This window comes from Gopherus flavomarginatus, chromosome 20 (genome assembly GCF_025201925.1).
Source record: "Gopherus flavomarginatus isolate rGopFla2 chromosome 20, rGopFla2.mat.asm, whole genome shotgun sequence".
In the NCBI taxonomy this organism is placed as follows: domain Eukaryota; kingdom Metazoa; phylum Chordata; order Testudines; family Testudinidae; genus Gopherus; species Gopherus flavomarginatus.
In genome coordinates this window covers 1,251,428-1,271,772 of record NC_066636.1, presented here as the reverse complement: position 1 = coordinate 1,271,772, position 20,345 = coordinate 1,251,428, and the positions used below count along the sequence as shown (strand labels likewise).

Here is a 20,345-nt window from a genome sequence, read left to right as displayed (position 1 = left end):
GCTCTGGTCAGCACCACACTCCCGGCCAATGGAAGCCGGGAGGGGAGCGCTGCCTGTAGGCGAGAGCCGTGCAGAGCTGCTTGTGTCCCTCCGCCTGGCAGCAGGGCCTGCTGCTGGCCACTTCCGAGAAGCAGCGCAGATCGTGATGCCAGGACAGGTAGGCAGCCTGCCTCTGCATCCCAGTTGTGCTGCTGACCAGGAGCCGCATGAGGTAAACCCGTGCCCCAATTCCCTGCCCCAGCCCTGAGCCCCGCCCCACAAACCCCTTCCTGCACCCCAAGCCCCGCATCCCTGGCCCCACCCCAGAGCCTGCATCCCCAGCTCAGAGCCCTGACCCCCTCCCCACCCCAAGCACCTCATTCCTGCTCACACCCTGCAGCCCTCACATCTGCACCCCAACCCCCTGCCCCAGCCCTGAGCGTCTCCCACCCCCCAAACCCCTCACCCCAGCTCTGTTGGGTCGCAGGCATCAACAGTTTTCTTCAGCTGGGTCGCCAGAAAAAAAGTTTGAAAATCACTGTATTAGGTGCATTACGGTAGCACTGACTGTGGTACATCATGATTGCTATTTATTAGGTGCGTTACAGTAGCGCTAGGTGCTGTACAAACCCATACGGGCATTCTTAGCAGAGCTGTGGAAGGACAGCCCCTCCACACACACACACATGTTGCCCCTTTTGAGGACTATCAGGGGCCCCCTGCAGAACGGGCCTCCCTGCATTTCAGTGCTCCCCTCCAAAAGCCAGGGAACAGGGCTGGACCCAAGCCCCACAAGCCAGCTCAGACCCACCCACGGACTGAGAGAGGCCTCGTCCGTGGGCCTGCGTCACGCCAAGATCCCTGTATGAGCCGGAGCCACCATGGGGCAGGGGTGGGACAGGGTCTGTGTTAGCAACCTTGGGTATTTCAGGGACTGTGGGGGGAGAACTGCAAGGAGAATTGCCCCCCAACCCTGCCCCCTGCAGCACAGCACCTCCGAGCGCCGCGCTGGGGCATCGGGGCCAGCTTGGGATCTGCCCCCATCGACTGCAGTGGAGCTATGGCCGATTGCCCCAGCAGGGGGGTTGCTATAAGGGTGGCTGTGCTGAGACGGTAGCCATGGGAATACGGGGTGGGGGGCAGAGGACAGGGAGTGCAGGCCCCTTTCAGGAGACCCTACAATAACCAAGCAATGCACGCGGCCCCTACTCGCCCGGGAGACCCTACAATAACACGGCCGTTGTGTCTTCGCTGCGGGAGGGGATCCCCTCGCGTGGCTGGAATCCCCCTCAGACCTCGCTGTCGAAGGCCTTGATGAGAACCCGCTGGGAGTCGGCCGCCAGCTCCTCCAGGCACTGGCTGAGCATGGAGTAGGTAGTGTGGAAGGAGATGCCCCCGGAGGCCAGTGCCCCGTAGATGGGAATCCGGTGGAAGAAGAGGTTGACCACCACCAAGCCCCCGCCGGTGGCCTTCCCCAGCAGCCCGATCACCACCTCCTTGTTGATGCTGCGCCCAAGCACGCTGCGCACCTCGGCCCGCAGCACCTCCAGCGGCTTCCCGGCCCTCTCCGCCAGCCGGGCCAGGGAGGCCGCGTCCAGCCCAAAATCCTGCCGGTAGGCGGCCAGCTTCCTCAGCAGGATGGAGACGTCGCAGGTGAAGGCCAAACCCGGCAAGGGCACGGCAGCCACCAGGCTGGAGACCAAGGCCACCTTCCAGACCTCCTGGTGGAGCAGCTGCCGCTTCTTCTCGATGATGGCCCGCGAGAGGTTGGGCAGGGAGAGGAGGAAGGCGTGACGCTTGTGCGCCGGCAGCTCTCGCTCCAAGGTCTCCTCGAAGGCCTGGAAGTCGTATTTCTCTATCTCAAAACTGCTGAGCAGGAAGACCTTGGTGTTGCCCAGCCCAGCCTGGCCCAGCCGTTCCCGGCAGTCCCTCCTGATCTTCTCCAGCACCTCCTCTTCCTCGGGCGGGTCCTTCCTCCTCCGCATGGCCTCCAGGTCGTTGTCCACCTTGGCACGCACGAAGTAGAAGCGTTTCCCTTGCTCCACGATGGCCCGGGCCAGGTGGACGTGGTTATCCTTAAACCGCTCCGAGGCCAGGATGATGAAGAAGTCGTAGCGAGTGAAATCCACGGCCTCGAGGTAGTGGTCGGCCCGGAAGCTGGGTGTGCCGATGCCCGGCAGGTCCCACAGCGTCACATTGGGGTAGCCGGAGTAGGGGTAGGCCGTGGGCTGGGCCGTGGTCTCGGTCACGCCGGTCTGGGCTGCCCCCTCGTCCTCGTCGCTCAGGCCTCGCAGGGCATTGACGAAGGTGGACTTGCCAGCCCCCGACTCCCCGGTGATGGCCACATCCAGCCGGGCGTTCCAGAGGGTCTCCAGGCTGCACTGGACCCGGGTCACCACCTCCGCCAGGCCACCCAGCTCGTAGGCCTCCTGGATCTCAGCCACCTCCCGCTCGCTGATGAGCTCAAAGCCAGAGAGCGCCGGGCGCAGCACCCTGCGGGCACAGGGGGAGAGACAATGGGGGCATGGAGGCGTGAGATGCCAGAGGGCACCAGGGGGGCACCAGGGGCATACAACAAAGGGGAGCACTGGGGAGGGGGATAGAGGGGGCATGAAATGCTGGGGGGCACTGGAAGGTGGGGACTGAACAGAGTAAGGACCAGGGAGTATGGGGCGGGGGGGCTGGAGTGGAGGGGAGGCAGAGCAGGAGAGACATGAGATGAGGAGTAGGGGGCACCGGTGAGAGGGAGACATGGGGTGGGGACTGGCTGGGTGTTGGGGGCTCTGGGAGACCCTAAAATAACAAACTACCTGAGACCCTATAAAAAGAACTCACCAAGAGACCCTACAATAACAAAGCACCGCATGCAGCCCTCCAAAGAGACCCTACAGTATCACCCCACCTGAGGCCCTTCCCCCCACAACAACCACCGTCGTCTCCCCGAGAGACCCTACAATAACAAACCAGCCCTCCCTCTCCCGAGCATCCCCACAACAGCAGCCCACCCAAGAGACCCTACAATAAACAAGCCGCACCTCTCGTACACCCTGACATCTCCCACCAGAGCCTGGCGCAGCAGGGGCCCGTCCAGCTCCTGGGGCTCGTGGCCGGAGATGAGGAAGACGACGGGCGGGGACTCCCCGAGGCCATGGGCCGCCAGGGACTGGACGCAGGCGGCCCGGAGGGCGTCGAGGGCCTGGGTCCGGTCGTAGCGCTCGCCCAGGAGCCGCCGGAGGGTGTGCAGGTCCAGGTCGACCTTGGTGCGGGCGAAATGCACCGTCTTGCCGGCGCCGCGGGCCTCCTGGGCCAAGCGGGCGTGGCTGGCACCAAATAGCCCGTCGGTGGCCAGGAGCACCACGTCCCCCTCGGCCAGCCAGCGTGCCGGCCCCTCGCCCTCCGTCAGGGCCAGCTCCCAGAGCAGCAGGTTGGGCCGGGCCGGATCGGGGTACAGCACAGGCCCCCCGGAGCTAGCCAGGGCCCCCAGCGGGGCCGCGCGGGCATCATCCTCCGCCAGGCCCCGCGCGGCGTTGAGCAGGGCCGACTTGCCACAGCCCGGCACCCCCACGATCACGACCGAGACATCGCCCCGGTCCGGGGAGCCCGGCGAGGCATCCGGCGGGGGCTGTGGGGGCATTTCGGGGCCTGGGGTGTCGTTCATCTGGGTGCTGAGGAGACAGAAGGAGACGTGATTGTCTGGGGGGGTGGCTCAGGGGAGTCTGTCCCCTACCCCGACACCCCCTGAGCCCACCCCAAGCCCTGACATCCCACCCCTTCCTGACTCTGCCCCACCCCACCCTGCTCCCAGCCCCCCCCAATACCCCAGCCCCCATCTTGAACAAGATGAAGAGGTGTGCACAGGGGCGGACAAACCGGGGGGGGGGAGTGCATGGGGACAGAAAGAAAGAGTGCAGGGGGATGGATTGGGGGTGCACAGGGTGAAGACAGGGGGTTACAGGGGATGGATTGGAGATTCATGGGGCAGAAAGAGGGGGGTACAGGGGCTGCACAGGGATGGATCGGGGCAGGGAGACAGAGGGGGGTGCATGAGGTGGATCAGGGAATGCAGGGGGTGGAACGGGGGGTGCACGGTGAGGATACAAGGGGTGCAGGGGGACAGATCAGGGGGTGCACAAGGCAGACAGAGGGGGGTCCAGGGGGATGGGGGGACAGAGGGACCCAGGTGGCGGATCGGGGAGTGCACGTGGCGGGTGGAGGATGGGGGGTGCAGGGGGCGCACAGAGAAGGTGCAGGGAGTGCAGAAGACGGGGCGGGGGGTGCACGGGGCGCACAGAGGGGGTGCAGCGGGATGGATCGGGGGTGCACGGGGCAGGGGGAAGATGAGGGGTGCAGGGAACGAGGAGGTGGGGGTGCAGCGGGATGGATCGGGGGGTGCAGGGGTGCAGCGGGATGGATCAGGGGTGCACGGGGAAGATGAGGGGTGTAGGGAACGGGGCGGTGGGGGTGCAGCGGGATGGATCGGGGGTGCAGGGGCGCACAGAGGGGGTGCACCGGGATGGAGGGGTGCAGGGGAGGGGGGTGCAGGGGCGCACAGAGCAGATGCAGCGGGATGGATCGGGGGGTGCATAGGGCGGATCGGGGGGGGGGTCACACGAACGCTCCCTCCCGCACTCACGACTCCGCCGGCGTCTCTCCCGGTTCCTCCCCATCCGGCCCGGCCCCCGCGGGGAGGAGCCGCCGCTTCGGTTTCTGTTTCCCGGCCCCGCTGTCACTCGGCCTGGAGCCACCGGCCGGGAGGGACCCACTGCGGGTAAGCAGCTCCCCGCCCCCCCCCCGAGAACCCAGGCGTCCTGGCTCCCCCAGAGAACCCAGCCCCCCCTTCCCAACCACCATCCCCCTCCGAGAACCCAGGCATCCTGGCTCCCTGCCCCCCCTACAGAATCCAGCACCCCCAGAGAACCCAGGCGTCCTGGCCCCCCCATCCAAAACCCAGGAGTCCTGGCTCCCAGCACCCCCACTGTAACCACTAGACCCCAATCCCCTCCCAGAGCTGAGGAGAGAACCCAGGAGTCCTGGCTCCCAGCCCCACCGATCTAACCCACCAGCCCCTATTCCCCTTCCAGAGCTGGGGAGAGAACCCAGGAGTCCTGGCTCCCAGCCCCCCCTGCTCTAACCACTAGACCCTACTCCCCTCTCAGAGCTGAGAAGGGAACCCAGGAGTCCTGGCTCCCAGCCCCCCCTGCTCTAACCACTAGACCCCAATCCCCTCCCAGAGCTGAGGAGAGAACCCAGGGGTCCTGACTCCAGCTTTCTTCCCCTCGCAGCTGTGGCCATGGCCGCCCCAGCGGGCTTGGACGACGCTTTCCTCCGGGAGCTGCGGACCCGCTACGAAGCCCAGGACCCCGGCACAGCCGCCACCCGCCTCCAGGCCCTGGTGGACTCGGTCAACGCCCTGAAGGCCGATGTGGCTGTGGTGGGCCGCCGGGGCGCTGGGGTCACCACGCTGATCCACGCCCTCCTGGGAGAACAGCCCGGCCTGGACGACCCCCAGGCCTTCTTCCAGCAGGCGCCAGAGCCCCCGGGGCAGCCGGCCGGCTACACCCACCCCACCTTCCCCAACCTGACACTGTGGGATCTCCCGGGCTTCCAGGAGCCGGAGAAGCCGGGCGACTACACGAAGCGGCTGGGGGACCTGGGGAAGTTCGGCTGCCTGGTGCTGGTGGTGGCCGAGGGAAGCCCGGCAGATCCCCTCCTGCAGCTCCTCAAGGCCTTCCAGCAGAAGCGGAAGCCCTACTACGTGGTGCGCACCAAGGTGGACCTGGACTTGCACACAGCCAAGCGGCGGTTCCGGGCCCGCTACAGCTCGGCCGAGGCGCTGGCGCTGGCCCGGAACGGGGTGGCCGAGGTGCTGGCCAAGAACGGGCTGGACACCAACAGGGTTTTCCTGGTCTCAGCCCTGGAGACGGACAGGTACCAGTTCAACCAGTTCCAGGACCAGCTGGAGGAGGAGATAATCCAGCTGAAGAGGTGAGCGGGGCGGGGCTAGAAGCCTGGACTCCTGGGTTCTCTCCCTGGCTCTGGGAGGGGAGTGGGATCTCGCAGGTCAGAGCAGGGAGGGTGGGAGCCAGGACTCCTGGGTTCTGGCTCTGGGAGGGGAGTGGGGGAAATTTTACAGCACTTTGAAAAATCAGCTTTTTAACAGAAACTGCAGTAAACCTTCCACACTGGGTATTGAGGGGCCCCATCACAGTAAGTGCTGCATTGTGCCGGGCGCTGCATAGACCCCGCCTGAGATCAGGGGCTCCGTTGTGGGGTGCTGTATAGACCCTGCCCAAGCCCCAGTCCCTGCCTCACATCGTCTAAGGGGTGGAGCTTCCATTCTGCATAGACAAAAGAAAGCTCCTTCTCCCACATTATACAGGTGGGGAAACTGAGGCCCAGAGAGAGGCAGTGACTCACAGGCAGTCTGTGGCTGAGCTGGGACCAGACCCCAAGTGTCTTGGGTTCCAGTAACACCAGGTACAAGCTTCCTCTCTACCCAAAGCACTGCAGAGGGGCTCCAATTCCCCCCATCCCGTCCTCTCTGTGCAGGGCCCACAACAGGGAGCTGGAGGACCTAAGGGCCGTGAGCCCGAGAAAGATCCAGGAGCTGCACCAGGCCTGTGCCACGGCGGGGCTGGCAGAGGTGCCTGCCATCATCCGCTCGGCACTGGAGGAGCCCTCACAGATCCGGCTGGACGTGGCGGTTCTGGGGGAGGCCGGCTCAGGCAAGTCGACGCTGGTGAACGCTCTGAGGGGGGTGGGCTGCGGGGAGCCAGAGGCAGCACCCACGGGGGTGACAGCCACCACCCAGAAAGCCACGGCTTACGCCCACCCTACCGTGCCTGGCCTGTATCTGTGGGACTTGCCAGGAGTGGGGGTGACGGAGGAGGACGTGGGGCGGCTGGATCTGTCCCGTTATGACTTCTTCCTGCTGACGGCCACGGAGCGCTACCGCCACGCCCAGAGCCGGCTCGCCCGGGCCATCAGCGCGGCCGGGAAGCGGTTCTTCTTCGTCAGAACCAAGGTGGACGTGGACGCCCAGCCCAGCCCTGAGCCCGGCCCCATGGAGGAGATCCGGGGCAGCTGCGTGGGTGCCCTCCAGAAGGACGGCGTGAGCTCCCCAAGTGTCTTCCTCGTCTCCAGCCTTCTCCGCGAGGCCTATGACCTGCCAGCCCTCCAGGCGGCCCTGGAGAGTGACGCCCCAGCCTTGAAGAGGGAGGCCCTGGAGAAGGCCATCCCCGTGGCCTTGGGCCGCCTGGTGAGGAGGAAGAGCAGGGCGCTGATGAAGGACGTCTGGGGCAAGACCCTGGACAGCTGCCTGTACTGGGCAGCGAAACCTGGCCCGGATGTGGCCACCAGCCTCGTCGACACAGTCTCAGCTTTCTCCATCCAGCTGGGCCTGGACGAGAAGTCCTTGGCCCAGGTGGCCAAAGCCACAGGGAAGCCGGCCGGGCTGCTCCAGGCCGAGATCCGGAGCCCCTGGGTCAAGCAGCCAGACCCGGAGCAGGTGCTGAAGCAGATCACGAAGCCAGTGCCCTTCTCCTCCCGAATGTGGAGCTTGGTGCCCTACTGGGGCCACGGGGCCGAGGGGCAGCCCGAGATCTCCCTGGAGGCCACCTACAGGGTGCTGACGCAGGCCCTGGCAGAGATGACGGAGGACGCAGAGCGGATGCTGCGCCAAGCCTATGCCAAGGAGTAGGGGGAGGGGCTGTTTGTAGAAGGTGTCCTCACCCAGCACTGAGATGCAGACACCTCTGGGATGGGGCACAGGCCTGTTTGTACAGGGATCCCTCCCCTAGCGCTGAGATTCAGCCGCCTCTGGGCTGCTGTGCGGGGGCTGTTTGTACAGGGATCCCTCCCCCAGCGCTGAGATACAGCCAGGGAGGCTGTGTGGCACAGGGGTTGCTGCTGCATTAGAGGAGTGTGGTTATACAGCTAGGGCATTGCATGGCTCTTTCCTCGTACTGCACTCGTGAGAATAAGGTGCGACCTGCCCGTCTAGGGGGTGACCTACTGAGCTCCAGGAGGCTGATGTTATAGCCAGAGTCACTCACACTGGGCCCTCCGCAGCACAGACTTTGTATTAGTTCTTTTTTGTCTGTTTTCCTTCAATCAGAAATAAAACAGAGACCCGAACATCAACTGTGTTGATGGAAAATTCTGACGATGAAAGCGCAGCTGCTGGCTGGGGCACAGCAGGCAGCGCAGAGCCTCCCCGGGGGGCCAGCCCTGCCTGGGAAAGGAAAGGGGGCACCCTTGCTGACCTCCACCCTGCAGCATGGCCCTGGATACCCCATTGCCCCTGGGATTTGAGGCTCTGAACACCCCAGAGCATTCTTGGGAGTTGGAGCTCTGAATGTCCCAGAGCATGCTGGGAATATGGGGCTCTCCACGCCTTGGTGCATTATGGGAATTTCAGGTGCTGGACACCCCACTCATCCCTGGGAAGTTGGGGGACTCTCCATGCCCCAGTGCATTCTGGGAACTTAGGGCTCTCCAGACCCCAGTGCATGCTGGGAATGTGGAGCTCTCCACGCCCTAGTGCATCATGGGGATTTCAGGTGCTGGACACCCCACTCATCCCTGGGAAATTGGGGGAATCTCCATGCCCCAGTGCATTCTGGGAACTTAGGACTCTCCAGACCCCGGTGCATGCTGGAAATGTGGAGCTCTCCATGCCGCGGTGCATCATGGGGATTTCAGGTGCTGGACACCCCACTCATCCCTGGGAAGTTGGGGGATCTCCATGCCCCAGTGCATTCTCGGAACTTAGGGCTCTCCAGACCCCAGTGCATGCTGGGAATGTGGAGCTCTCCACGCCCTAGTGCATCATGGGGATTTCAGGTGCTGGACACCCCACTCATCCCTGGGAAGTTGGGGGAATCTCCATGCCCCAGTGCATGCTGGGAACTTAGGGCTCTGCAGACCCCAGTGCATGCTGGGAATGTGGAGCTCTCCACGCCCTAGTGCATCATGGGGATTTGGGGCAGTGGATGCCGCTGTGCTCGCTGGGAATGAGGCCTCTCCCTGCCCCGGTGCACCCTGGGATATCATGGTGGGTGGCCTCCCGCAGTTGCCCGCAACTTGCTTCCCCCTCTGAATTGTCACCCCCCTCATAGGGGAAGCGCCCCCGCAGTCTGCGCATGCGCATCATTCTAGCAGCCGCCCCGCCCAAGTATTACGCATGCGCAGACCATTCGTCGTAGGCTCGCCGCGACGCATTGAGCAGAATCTATACGCATGCGCACTGTCAGACGCGGAGCTACACGACGTATGTCGCGCATGCACAGTCAACTTCGCCACGCGCCTTTCCCAACGCGCATGCGCTTGCCGCAGTAGCGCGACGCTGGGAACAGAAGGACCCCGCGTCCTCCCGTCTTTTGGCTGCCTTGATGGATGCCTGATTAAAACTACTCCTCTCCGGGGGCGGGGCTGGGGGAGGGAGCCCAGATGGGGGTAAGAGGGGGAGGGAAGGGAGCAGGCCTGGGGCCCGGTAGTTTAGGTCAGGCGCGGCCAGGGGCAGCCCCACCGGATACAGGGAGGGGTCCTGGCTGGGTGGGCATCGGAAACAGGAAGGCGAAGCGGGCGAGGGAGGAGAGAGAGAGGGAGAGGGAGAGGTGAGGGGAGGGGAGGGGAGGGGTCCCTGGGGGGGGTCTCCATGCGGGTGGCTGGGAGGGGTCCCTGGGGGGAAGGGTGGCTGAGGGGATCTGTGGGGGGAGGGGTCCATGGGGGTCTGGCTTTGTGAGGGGAGGGGGAAAGGGGCCATGGGGAGAGGTCGCTTTCTGTTGTGGGGGGAGGGGTTGGGAGAGCTATCTGAAGGTGGCGAAGGGCTCCATGAGAGAGGAAGGATTTAGAGAGAGAACACTCCATGGGAGGGGGGGAGAAGGATCTGTAGGGGGGGGAAAAGAAGTTGGGGGGCCTCTATGGGGAGGGTGGGCCTGGGGGGGGAGGAGTCCACAGGCAGTAGTGGCTTTATATGGGGAGCTTTTGGGATATGAGAGGAGTGGGGGAGCCTGCATGGGGGGGACAGCTGGTGGCTGCATGGAGAGAGGGTTGGACAAGAGGGGGCTCCTTTGCGGGAGCGATGGGAGGAAATGGGGCGGGTGGAGTGAGGGGCCGAGACACTGCATGAGCGGCCCTATGGGAAGCTGAGGTGCTTCATGGTGAGGGGCAAAGAAACCTAGAGTGGAAGAAACCATGGCTGATCTGGGGCAGCAGGGAGGGGGCTGGATAGGCACCTAGATGGGCCTGTGGGTCTGAGCTGGAGGGGGGCAGGATATGGGGCTAGCTGGGCCCATGGGGCTGTGCTCTGACACAACTCACCCCTCGCCTGGCAGAAACAAGATGTCTGAAGTCACAGCAGAGAAGCATCCCTTGGCTGAGCCGCTCCCGCAGGAGATCCCAGTGCGGCCTGCGCTCCCTGCCAAGCAGGAGGCTGCACCGGCCCGGGCACGGTGCCCCAGCTCTGACCCAGAGCCCATCTGCATTGAGGATGAACCCGCCCGGCCCAGCCCCGAGGGGAAGGTTAAGGCCTCTTCCAGCAACAGCCCCGTCTGTAAGTACCCGGGGTGGACATGGCTGTTCGCTGTATCTGTTCTCTAGGGCTTTAAATGCCACAGCACTGGGGCTCCCAGCCCTTCCCTTGGGGAACTGCACCCTGGCTTCCAGATCCCCCCAGTGCCAGGACTCCCAGCCCTTCGTTCGTGGAGGGCAGCCCCGGTCCCCCTCCCCACCCCCGCGGTATGCAGCTCAGGAGTTAGGGATCCCCCCCCGGCAGTGTGGGGAGCCCAGGCTGGGCAGGGAGTTGGGGGTGGGGATAAGCCCCGGCTGGAGCCTTGAGCTTTCCCTCCCGCCCTTTTCCCCCAGATCGCCTGGGTTCCAACCAGTGCTTCCACTGCCTGATCACCTTCCCGGACGAGAAGTTCAAGGAGCGGCACATGAAGCGGGAGCACCCCGAGGACTTTGTGCAGGAGAATCTGCGCGACGCCCTCTTCGTCTGCTTCATCTGCAGCAAGCCCTTCGAGAGCTCCCGCGCCCTCATCTGCCACCAGCGTGGGCATGCCCCTGCCCCGCCCCCCGACTGCCCCGACTGCCTGCGCCCCGCCTTCGAGTGCCCCGACTGCGGCCGCCGCTTCGGCCAGCTGGCCAACTACCAGCGCCACCGGCTGGGTCACGCCGCCGGCCGCAGCCTGCCCCACCAGTGCCCCGACTGCGGCAAGAGCTTCCGCCAGCTCTCCAACCTGCGCCGCCACCAGGCCTCCCACCAGCGCCCCCTGGAGCTGCTGCCCTCCCGCCCCTACTCCTGCACTGAGTGCGGTGAGAGCTTCGCCCAGGAGGCCGGCCTGCACGAACACTACATCCGGCACGCCCGCGGCGAGCTCTAGCGCCCCGGCCTGGGGGCTCTGGCGCTGCCCCTGGAGCTCTAGCGCCCCTCCAGCCCCCGTGGGGAGAGCTGGGACTGCAGCAGAATGCCCCCCTCTTCTGCCACCGAGCCCTCTCCCATCGGCTCCAGGCACTGGGACAGCAGGCGCCACCTGGCAGGAAGTCGAGCTAGAATGGGACTGGAAGGACATTGATGGGACTAGAGGGTGCCAGCTCCCATCCAGTCCCAGGGCAGGAGGGCTGGCTGGCTCAGGGGGTTGGGGAATGGGGCATGGGGCCTGTCCCCTCTAGGGAGCACGGGCTCCTATCTGGTCCCAAGGCGGGAGGGCTGGCTGGCTCAGGGGGCTGCCAGCTGAAACCTCCCCCCCATCCCCCTGTGTCCGTTAGGCACCCTACAGCATCTCTCTCCCCACCCTGCTCTTCCTCCCATAAACGCCTCATGCCTCCCCTGCAGCCAAGCACCGAGCGTTCCACGGCACCGGCTGTCACCCCCTAGTCCGGGTGGAGGCTGCAGTGCCCCACACTGGAGTCCTGGCGGGAGAGGACCTAACCCGAACACATCCTCTTTCTTTGTTTGGGGCAGGGGGGAGCTTTCCAGCGCCCGTGTGTCCAGTCTCTGGGCTGTTACCCTGCAGCGTGGTGTGATCTCTGACTTCCCCCGAGCATAGCTGGATCCAGTAAAGCCGTGTTAGCGCGGGGGTGACTTTTACCCTGCTAGTTATCCCAGTGCAGCGCCTAGCACGGAGGCACTTACTCCAGTACGAAGGGCTGTTGTACCAGTCTGCCCCTGCAGTGTGGCACTGAGCCACCGTGAGCTGGGGTATAACTGCCCAGTGCTGCAGGGGTCACAGACCCGATCCCAGGGCGGGGGTTGTCTTCAGTGCTTCAGGGCGGAGCTGGGCAGCCATGGGGAGGAGCTTTCGGGGGCAGTTTGGAGTGGAATGGGGGAGATGTGGGATGATGAGGAGAGCTGGGCTCCCATAGCCGGCAGCGGGGCCGTGCCAGGACACTGGGGTGAGGAGTCAGTCCTATTTTTCATATGGAAACAATAAAGAGTTGGAAGCTGAGCACAGGATGGGGTGTCTGTCTCCTGGGGTGGGCTGGAGCCAGGCAGGGCTGGCCACTGGGCAGGGGAGGGCTACAAGGAGCCATGGGCACGTTGCCCCAGGGCTGGGGGGAATTGGAAAGGCTCTGCGTTCAGCTGCCAGGGATGTGTGGGACCTGCAAAGCCTGATTTCAAAATCAGAGGAAGGGGAATGGGCCAGGGGCCTTTCCCCTTCCCCTCTAGGGGGCACTGACTGCAGGGTTGGGGGCTGGGATGCAGCGAGAACTTGAGGCCTCTAGTTCTCAGCTGTGAGCTCTGCCCCACAGGGGGGTTGTGGTGACACAGGCCAGAGCACCAGGACCCCACTCAGCTGACTAGTGGTGCTGGGACAATGGCCTCAGCTGCTGAGGGATGGGGGGTGGTCTAGGACCCAGCTTCACTTCCTGTTGCAAACTGCTTCTCCCCCCCCACACGCACACACACCCCCACTGCCATCTCAACTGCAGCTAATCAAAATGTTCCATCAGGCCCAGCCTTGCCCCCCACCCCCTGTGGGTGCCCCTCAGTCCCAACCCACATTCTGCTGCCAGCCCAGCCCAGCCCAGCCCTGCCCCACCAGCTCAGCCAGTGCCCCTCCAGTTCACCCACCTTCTACCCCCAAAGAAAAAAATCTTGGGGCTGTTTTCCGTTCTTGACTTTGTATCGATCCCAGGTTTGGTCTCATTGCCTCTGCTGCTCTGCACAGCCCATGGGGCTGAAACTGACACCCCACAATCTGGGGACCTCTGGGCTGTGACTCCAGCTACTCCCACCCCACATCCCTCTGGAGCTGCAGCCCCAGGGCTCGTGCTCCCAGACCATGTGCGGACGGGCTCTGGGCCCCTGCATAACCATGAGGGAGGGTTTCATGGCTTGGTCACTGCACCCGGTCCTGCTTCTGCACCCACAGTCCCTGCCCTTGCACTGGGTCCATAGCACAAGGGGGCCTTGGCCCTGAAGTGCTATATAGGACCATGGGCTTCCTGTAGGACCCAGGCCCTGACTGAGCCCCACAGAGCGACAAGCCCTAGGCCCCAGCCCCAGCCCCCTCGGTCCCTCCTCCTCCCTTCTGGGGCACAGGGCAGCCCAGAGGGCACCTTCACCATGGGGCAGGCAGCCACCAAAACAGTGACAAGCCATGAGGGGCCAGCAGCGGGTGGCTCAGTCGCTGGATGCTCTGCCCCAGATGTGTGGCCTTGGCCCCACATCTTACCCCACAGTCCCAGCCAGCCGCCCCCCATAAAGCAGTTTACCCAGGACCACCCCTAGCCGCTGTCTCCCAGGTCAGATCCTGGGTCAGGGGCTCATCCGGGGGGACCTGGCTGGAGTCCAGGGATTGGGGAGGGGAGAGATGAATTGGACACACAGCCTATGGGGTCCCAGATGGGGAAAGGTCCCCTGCCCTGTTCTCCGGCCCCTCTGTCTTGCACCTCGAGCTGGTGCTGCAGGAGCCCCTGGTGCAGGTATTTCCCCCCGCCCCAGGGGCTGACACCTACCCCCACCCCCAGCTCTCGTTCTCAGACACAAAGCCCCGGCCACATGCATGCTGGGCGCTGTACTTCTCAGTGGCGAAATGACCGAACCAAATGCATTCTGGGAGTTGAAGTTCTTGCAGCGGAGCAAATGCTAGGTAAGGTGGGAGGTGTAGTTCTCACCATAGAACAAGGCCCCAGCCAGATGCATGCTGGGAGTTGTAGTTCTCAGCGAAGCCAGAGGCTACAGCTGTTAACATCCTTCGCGGACACCAGGCCACGTGCTGGGAAGGGCCCCGGCGCCCCCCCCCCCCCGCGGAAAAAGCAACACGTGATGCTGCCGCTGCCGCAGGCATGGCATCACCGCCGCATGGTGTCGTCACCCACCTGACGCCCAGCTGGGCAGGGGGACGGCCACGCGCAGCATCCCCACCGCCGTCACCCAACTGCATGGTGATGTCACCCATCAGCAGGGTGACGCGTGACGATATCACAGCCCAGGCCAGCTCCTTACCCCGATCATCCTGGGAGCCAGTCCGCCCGCAACCAAGCTCCTGCCCCTGATGCCAGGTGTCCCCGCAACTTCGCCACCCACCCAGACCCGCAGACACCGGCGCAGGGACAGAGTACAGCAGAGTTACAGAATCACTTTTATTATTAAACAAGGTCCCCTCCCCACCCCACCCCACCCCCCGCTACTTCAATGAGCTTGTTAATATTCATCGTTCTGCTGCTGGCTGGCCCGCCCACAACCTGCTACCTCCAAGGCGGAATAGACAGGATGGGCGGGATCTGCCCCACCTGAAACCCTGGGGGTGGGGGGGGGGGCGCTGGGTTCCAAACACACCCCGGGCTAGTGGAAGGGGCAGTTTGGTGGCTGCCAGCCTAATCTGCGTGGGGCAGAGGGGCAGGAAATGAGTGATGGGGCCTTCTCCCCATCCTCGAGGGCGGCAGTGGGGAAGGAGGGGGCTGGGCCCCTCCAGCTCCACAATTTTGCTGCCCCAAGGGTGAGTGGAGTTTGCCAGGTCTGAGCCCCCAATGGGGCTCCCCTCTCTGAGGTCTGGGGGGCAGGTTGGGAGGCCCTGCTCTGCGGGGAGGCAAAGATAGGGCCAGGCTGTCTGGGGCCCTCGCCAGAGTCACTTGAATCTACAAATCAACTAGAATAAAGGAAGTGGGGGGTCCCCGGCCTCCATTTCTGTCTCAGGAGCTCAGGACTCCAGATCCCATCACTGCCACCAACCCCCAGCCTGCAGAAACCACTGCGAACATCACCCAACCCATGGATCCCACTGCATCCACCCTCCTCTCTCCTACTGAACCACCAGTCCTCATCTGTGGATCCCACCGCACCCACCATTCTGGCTCCCTCATATCCTCCCACAGATCCCCAGCCAGCCACCATCCAACCCACAAATCCCACCGCACACACCAACCCCCAGCCTGTGGAACCCACTGCCACCGCCGTCCAACCCACACATCACACCACTGTCACCATCCATCTCACTCCCACTTTCCCCACCCCCCAGCACCACAGCAAGGTAGGGGGCTACAGCTCCCCTCGGGCATGCAGCATGTAGTGCTCATGCAGATCCGCTACCAAGCCGAACTCGCCCGGGCACTCGGTACAGTGGTAAGGTCCGTCTGCTCCCTCGGCATCCCGGGCACCATTGGCCTCGCGGGGCGGGGCAGGGGGCCCCTTGTTGCGGGGCGGGGCCGGGGGGCTGCGGCGCCAGCCATGTTCACAGCGGTGAGCCTCCAGGGAGGCAGGCGAGGCGAAGCCCAGGCCACATTCAGCGCAGATGTAGTGGAAGGCTCCAGCTCGGGGTGAGGGGGGCACAGGCCTGGCATCGCGGCCCTCTGGGTCCCCAGCAGAGGGTGGGGCCGGCCGGGACGGCGGCGGCTTGGAGGAGGAGGTGTGCGGCCGCTTTCGGCCCACGTGGTAGCTGCGATGCACCTTTAGGGCCCGCGAGGTGCCAAAGCCGCGCCCACACTCAGGGCATTCATGCCACTCAGGACTGGGGGCCTGCGGGGAGCCCAAGCGCCCCTGGCCGGCATCCCCCTCCTCTGCCGCCACCTCCTGCTGGGGCTCCGATACTGCCGACCTCAGCTCCTTGCTCCTGGGACCTAGAGAGAGATGGGGTTGGGGGGTGTCAGCAAACTGTCCCTGACCCACAAAGGCCACAGTCTTCGGGCAGCCTGAGAACACACACACACTCCAGCAACCCCCAACCACAGGGAAGGGGCTGACCTGCATGGCCAGGAGTCTGGCTAGTAGCACTATGCTGAATCTCTGTCAGAGGAGAACCCAGGAGTCCCGGCTCCCATCTCCACTTGCTCCAACCACCAGACCCCACTCCCCGCACAGAGAACCCAGGAGACCTGACTGACTCCCAGCTCCACAGAGTGAGATGACCAGCCCTAGGCAGAGCCGCCCACCTACCTGGGTACCCGTTGGCAGAGGGCGTGGATGGCCGGCTCTCTCCAGATGACACTGAGGTTGCTTCTGATTCATCCTCTTCCTCCTGCACCGTGGAGACGCCTGCAACATCCACTGCAGGTGAGAGGCTGCCTTTTCCCTCCCACCCACCCAACCCACTGGGGGTGCCCTATAACTCCAACCCACAGCCCTGGGCTCCCCACAGCTCTGCCGGTGCCCCTCAGTTCCTGAGCTACAGAAGTTTTCTCCAGTGCCCCTTGTTCTGGCACACATGAAAGTATGCGCAGGTAGGATGCAGCTAATCCCCCTTCTCCCCATGGCCTCAGGCAGCTACTCAGGGAGCACAAACTGTTAATGGGCACCAGAGAGCTACACACACCAAGCAAACCCTGGGATCCCCGCCTTTCAACATAGGGACCAATCAAAAGAGAGCTGGGGAAAGGGGTGGAGACCAACGCCTATTAAAGTGCACTGTGTTCTCCTAGCGCTGAGATGTGGCCCTTCTGGGGTGGGACACGGTGGGTGTTCAACCACCACACAGCACAGTAATTTAGGACCAAAAACAAAGGACTGAAGCCCAACACACACACACACCGACATATCCAGCATCGCCCTGGGTTTAACGGCAGATTTCCCATTCCAGTCGTGACCAGGCCTGACCCTGTTTAGTATCTGTGCCACCACCTCCCAGCAGCTCAGGATCATGCGAAGGAGGAATTCCAGGCCTATCATGCTTTGAGACTAGCATTGACCAGGGGATGGGGAATTCCAAGCCCATAATGCACTAGGCCTAGTGTTTTATAGACCAGAGCAAGGAGAAATTCTAATCCCATAATGCACTGGCCTGATGTCATAAAGACCAAGAAGAGGGGGAGTGGGAGGGGGAATCCCAGCCCCTGCAATGCCCCTCCCCCCACCAAGCCACCCCACCAGCCACCACCTTGCCCTGCCCTCACCGGTTGAGGTCCCATCCTCCTCCTCGAAGATCACATCCTCGCTCCCCCCCACATCTGTGTGCTTGTGTGTTTCAGACATCATCCCTCGGCGATCAGCCTGGCTGGGGCGAGAGCCTCGCTCATGGAATCCTTGCTCTGTCACAGGGGAGCCGACCCCCCGAATATGCCACAATCCCACAATGCACCAGGGTTATACAGATCAGGAGAAATCTGAGGCTCCAAACCTACCTTGCCCTGGAGCTATATGGACCAAGGGGCAGGGGACACTCCAACAGTGGGCTGGGGCTATATGGACCAAGGGGAGAGGGTTCCATCCCACAATGCACCTGGCTGAGGCTATATGGACCAGGAGCAGGAGGGTCCCATCCCACAATGCACCGGGCTGGGGCTATATGGACCAGGGGGAGGAGGGTCCCATCCCACAATGCATTGGGCTGGGGCTATATGGACCAGGGGGAGGAGGGTCCCATCCCACAATGCTCCGGGCTGGGGCGATATGGCCCACGAGGGGGTCCCATCCCACAGTGCACCGGGCTGGGGCAATATGGCCCAGGGTGAGGAGGTTCCATCCCACAATGCACCAAGCTGGGGCAATATGGACCAGGGGGAGGGGGTTCCATCCCACAATGCACCGGGCTGGGGCGATATGGCCCAGGAGGAGGTTCCATCCCACAATGCACCGGGCTGGGGCGATATGGCCCAGGGGGAGGGGGTCCCATCCCACAATGCACCGGGCTGGGGCCATATGGACCAGGGGGAGGAGGTTCCATCCCACAATGCACCGGGCTTGGGCCATATGGCCCAGGAGGAGGTTCCATCCCACAATGCACCGGGCTGGGGCGATATGGCCCAGGAGGGGTCCCATCCCACAATGCACCGGGCTGGGGCGATATGGCCCAGGGGGAGGGGGTTCCATCCCACAATGCACCGGGCTGGGGCGATATGGCCCAGGGGGAGGGGGTTCCATCCCACAATGCACCGGGCTGGGGCGATATGGCCCAGGGGGAGGGAGTCCCATCCCACAATGCACCGGGCTGGGGCGATATGGCCCAGGAGGGGTCCCATCCCACAATGCACCGCGCTGGGGCAATATAGCCCAGGGGCAGGGGGTTCCATCCCACAATGCACCGGGCTGGGGCGATATGGCCCAGGGGGAGGGGGTTCCATCCCACAATGCACCGGGCTGGGGCGATATGGACCAGGGGGAGGGGGTTCCATCCCACAATGCACCGGGCTGGGGCGATATGGCCCAGGGGGAGGGAGTCCCATCCCACAATGCACCGGGCTGGGGCGATATGGACCAGGGGGAGGGGGTTCCATCCCACAATGCACCAGGCTGGGGCGATATGGCCCAGGAGGAGGTTCCATCCCACAATGCACCGGGCTGGGGCAATATGGACCGGGGGAGGGGGTTCCATCCCACAATGCACCGGGCTGGGGCGATATGGACCGGGGGAGGGGGTTCCATCCCACAATGCACCGGGCTGGGACGGTATGGACCAGGGGGCGGGAGTCCCATCCCACAATGCACCGGGCTGGGGCGGTATGGACCAGGGGGCGGGAGTCCCATCCCACAATGCACCGGGCTGTGGCGATATGGACCAAGGGGCGGGAGTCCCATCCCACAATGCACCGGGCTGGGGCGATATGGACCAAGGGGCGGGAGTCCCATCCCACAATGCACCGCGCTGGGGCAATATAGCCCAGGGGGAGGGGGTTCCATCCCACAATGCACCGGGCTGGGGCGATATGGCCCAGGGGGAGGGGGTTCCATCCCACAATGCACCGGGCTGGGGCGATATGGCCCAGGGGGAGGGAGTCCCATCCCACAATGCACCGGGCTGGGGCGATATGGCCCAGGAGGGGTCCCATCCCACAATGCACCGCGCTGGGGCAATATAGCCCAGGGGCAGGGGGTTCCATCCCACAATGCACCGGGCTGGGGCGATATGGCCCAGGGGGAGGGGGTTCCATCCCACAATGCACCGGGCTGGGGCGATATGGCCCAGGGGGAGGGGGTTCCATCCCACAATGCACCGGGCTGGGGCGATATGGCCCAGGGGGAGGGAGTCCCATCCCACAATGCACCGGGCTGGGGCGATATGGACCAGGGGGAGGGGGTTCCATCCCACAATGCACCGGGCTGGGGCGATATGGCCCAGGAGGAGGTTCCATCCCACAATGCACCGGGCTGGGGCGATATGGACCGGGGGAGGGGGTTCCATCCCACAATGCACCGGGCTGGGGCGATATGGACCGGGGGAGGGGGTTCCATCCCACAATGCACCGGGCTGGGACGGTATGGACCAGGGGGCGGGAGTCCCATCCCACAATGCACCGGGCTGGGACGGTATGGACCAGGGGGCGGGAGTCCCATCCCACAATGCACCGGGCTGGGGCGATATGGACCAAGGGGCGGGAGTCCCATCCCACAATGCACCGGGCTGGGGCGATATGGACCAGGGGGAGGGGGTTCCATCCCACAATGCACCGGGCTGGGGCGGTATGGACCAGGGGGAGGGGGTTCCATCCCACAATGCACCGGGCTGGGGCGGTATGGACCAGGGGGAGGGGGTTCCATCCCACAATGCACCGGGCTGGGGCGGTATGGACCGGGGGGGGTCGAGGGGCCAGACCCCACAATGCACCGGGGCGCTATGTCCCGGGGGGGAGGGAAGACCCGCCCTATCCCGCCATGCACCGCGCCGCTCACCGGCTCCTCCGGGCCTGACCCGGTCCCGTCTGGCCGCCGCGGCAGGACCGAGTTGCGCAGGCTCAGTGAGAGCGAGGCGGGGGGCGTGGCCCCGGCAGCGCCTCCGACGTGGGTCTTTGCGCATGCGCGGGCCGCCCATTGACGTCTGCGTCCTGGTCGCAAGGTATTGCGCATGCGCTGTGATGAGGGGACGCGAACGTCGCAGCTTTGCTCACGCGAAGCCTCTCCTGAGTCGATGCGCCTGCGCCGAGTGGAGGCGGTGAAGCTGGGGCGACTTGTTCTCCGATGGAGGGTTCTGCGCATGTGCGGCGGAGTATGCCAT

At 64.3% G+C, this 20,345-nt stretch overlaps 4 protein-coding genes and 1 long non-coding RNA gene across 9 annotated transcripts; 3 read left to right on the top strand and 2 right to left on the bottom strand.

The window, feature by feature from the left end:
- Positions 1-522: 522 nt before the first annotated feature.
- Positions 523-4,688, bottom strand: LOC127038120 (interferon-inducible GTPase 5-like). The gene is made up of 3 exons (XM_050930549.1): positions 4,613-4,688; positions 3,015-3,644; positions 523-2,472 (listed from the first exon to the last, which is right to left on the bottom strand). Exons 2-3 carry the CDS (start codon positions 3,635-3,637, stop codon positions 1,269-1,271), a joined length of 1,827 nt encoding a protein of 608 aa, XP_050786506.1. The 5' UTR covers positions 3,638-3,644; positions 4,613-4,688; the 3' UTR covers positions 523-1,268.
- Positions 4,659-8,115, top strand: LOC127038118 (interferon-inducible GTPase 5-like). 2 transcript variants are annotated; one of them, XR_007770586.1, is made up of 4 exons: positions 4,659-4,747; positions 5,262-5,964; positions 6,529-7,731; positions 7,796-8,115. XR_007770586.1 is itself a non-coding variant. In XM_050930545.1 (3 exons), exons 2-3 carry the CDS (start codon positions 5,270-5,272, stop codon positions 7,676-7,678), a joined length of 1,845 nt encoding a protein of 614 aa, XP_050786502.1. In that variant the 5' UTR covers positions 4,659-4,747; positions 5,262-5,269; the 3' UTR covers positions 7,679-8,115. The 2 variants fall into 2 exon arrangements, 1 of the variants encoding a protein (XP_050786502.1); XM_050930545.1 differs by having other exon boundaries at positions 6,529-8,115.
- Positions 8,116-8,943: 828 nt separating this feature from the next.
- Positions 8,944-12,428, top strand: ZNF576 (zinc finger protein 576). 2 transcript variants are annotated; one of them, XM_050930556.1, is made up of 3 exons: positions 8,944-9,435; positions 10,317-10,534; positions 10,846-12,428. In XM_050930556.1, the coding sequence occupies exons 1-3, from the start codon at positions 9,164-9,166 to the stop codon at positions 11,361-11,363; spliced, it is 1,008 nt and encodes a 335-aa protein (XP_050786513.1). In that variant the 5' UTR covers positions 8,944-9,163; the 3' UTR covers positions 11,364-12,428. The 2 variants fall into 2 exon arrangements, with proteins under 2 accessions (XP_050786513.1, XP_050786514.1); XM_050930557.1 differs by lacking the exon at positions 8,944-9,435 and adding an exon at positions 9,449-9,596.
- Positions 12,429-14,554: 2,126 nt separating this feature from the next.
- On the bottom strand, positions 14,555-20,341 carry LOC127038122 (zinc finger protein 48-like). Of its 2 annotated transcripts, none has more exons than XM_050930552.1 (4): positions 20,024-20,341; positions 17,311-17,407; positions 16,358-16,456; positions 14,555-16,041 (listed from the first exon to the last, which is right to left on the bottom strand). In XM_050930552.1, exons 1-4 carry the CDS (start codon positions 20,324-20,326, stop codon positions 15,464-15,466), a joined length of 1,077 nt encoding a protein of 358 aa, XP_050786509.1. In that variant the 5' UTR covers positions 20,327-20,341; the 3' UTR covers positions 14,555-15,463. The 2 variants fall into 2 exon arrangements, with proteins under 2 accessions (XP_050786509.1, XP_050786510.1); XM_050930553.1 differs by having other exon boundaries at positions 17,311-17,411; positions 20,024-20,119.
- Positions 17,869-19,472, top strand: LOC127038132 (uncharacterized). Of its 2 annotated transcripts, none has more exons than XR_007770587.1 (3): positions 17,869-17,971; positions 18,570-18,671; positions 19,377-19,472. It is a non-coding gene; the product is annotated as an uncharacterized LOC127038132 (long non-coding RNA). The 2 variants fall into 2 exon arrangements; XR_007770588.1 differs by having other exon boundaries at positions 19,275-19,472.
- Positions 20,342-20,345: the final 4 nt, after the last annotated feature.

Coding starts and splice junctions, on each gene's coding strand:
- LOC127038118 (XM_050930545.1), top strand. CDS start 5,270: ATGGCCGCCCCAGCGGGCTTGGACGACGCTTTCCTCCGGGAGCTGCGG. Junction 5,965..6,528: donor GAGATAATCCAGCTGAAGAG/GTGAGCGGGGCG, acceptor CTCTCTGTGCAG/GGCCCACAACAGGGAGCTGG.
- ZNF576 (XM_050930556.1), top strand. CDS start 9,164: ATGCGCAGACCATTCGTCGTAGGCTCGCCGCGACGCATTGAGCAGAAT. Junction 9,436..10,316: donor GGGAGGGAGCCCAGATGGGG/GTAAGAGGGGGA, acceptor CTCGCCTGGCAG/AAACAAGATGTCTGAAGTCA. Junction 10,535..10,845: donor TTCCAGCAACAGCCCCGTCT/GTAAGTACCCGG, acceptor CTTTTCCCCCAG/ATCGCCTGGGTTCCAACCAG.
- LOC127038122 (XM_050930552.1), bottom strand. CDS start 20,326: ATGCGCAGAACCCTCCATCGGAGAACAAGTCGCCCCAGCTTCACCGCC. Junction 17,408..20,023: donor GGTCAGGCCCGGAGGAGCCG/GTGAGCGGCGCG, acceptor CGCCCCAGCCAG/GCTGATCGCCGAGGGATGAT. Junction 16,457..17,310: donor GGAGGATGGGACCTCAACCG/GTGAGGGCAGGG, acceptor TGGATGTTGCAG/GCGTCTCCACGGTGCAGGAG.
- LOC127038120 (XM_050930549.1), bottom strand. CDS start 3,637: ATGAACGACACCCCAGGCCCCGAAATGCCCCCACAGCCCCCGCCGGAT. Junction 2,473..3,014: donor GATGTCAGGGTGTACGAGAG/GTGCGGCTTGTT, acceptor CTGTGCCCGCAG/GGTGCTGCGCCCGGCGCTCT.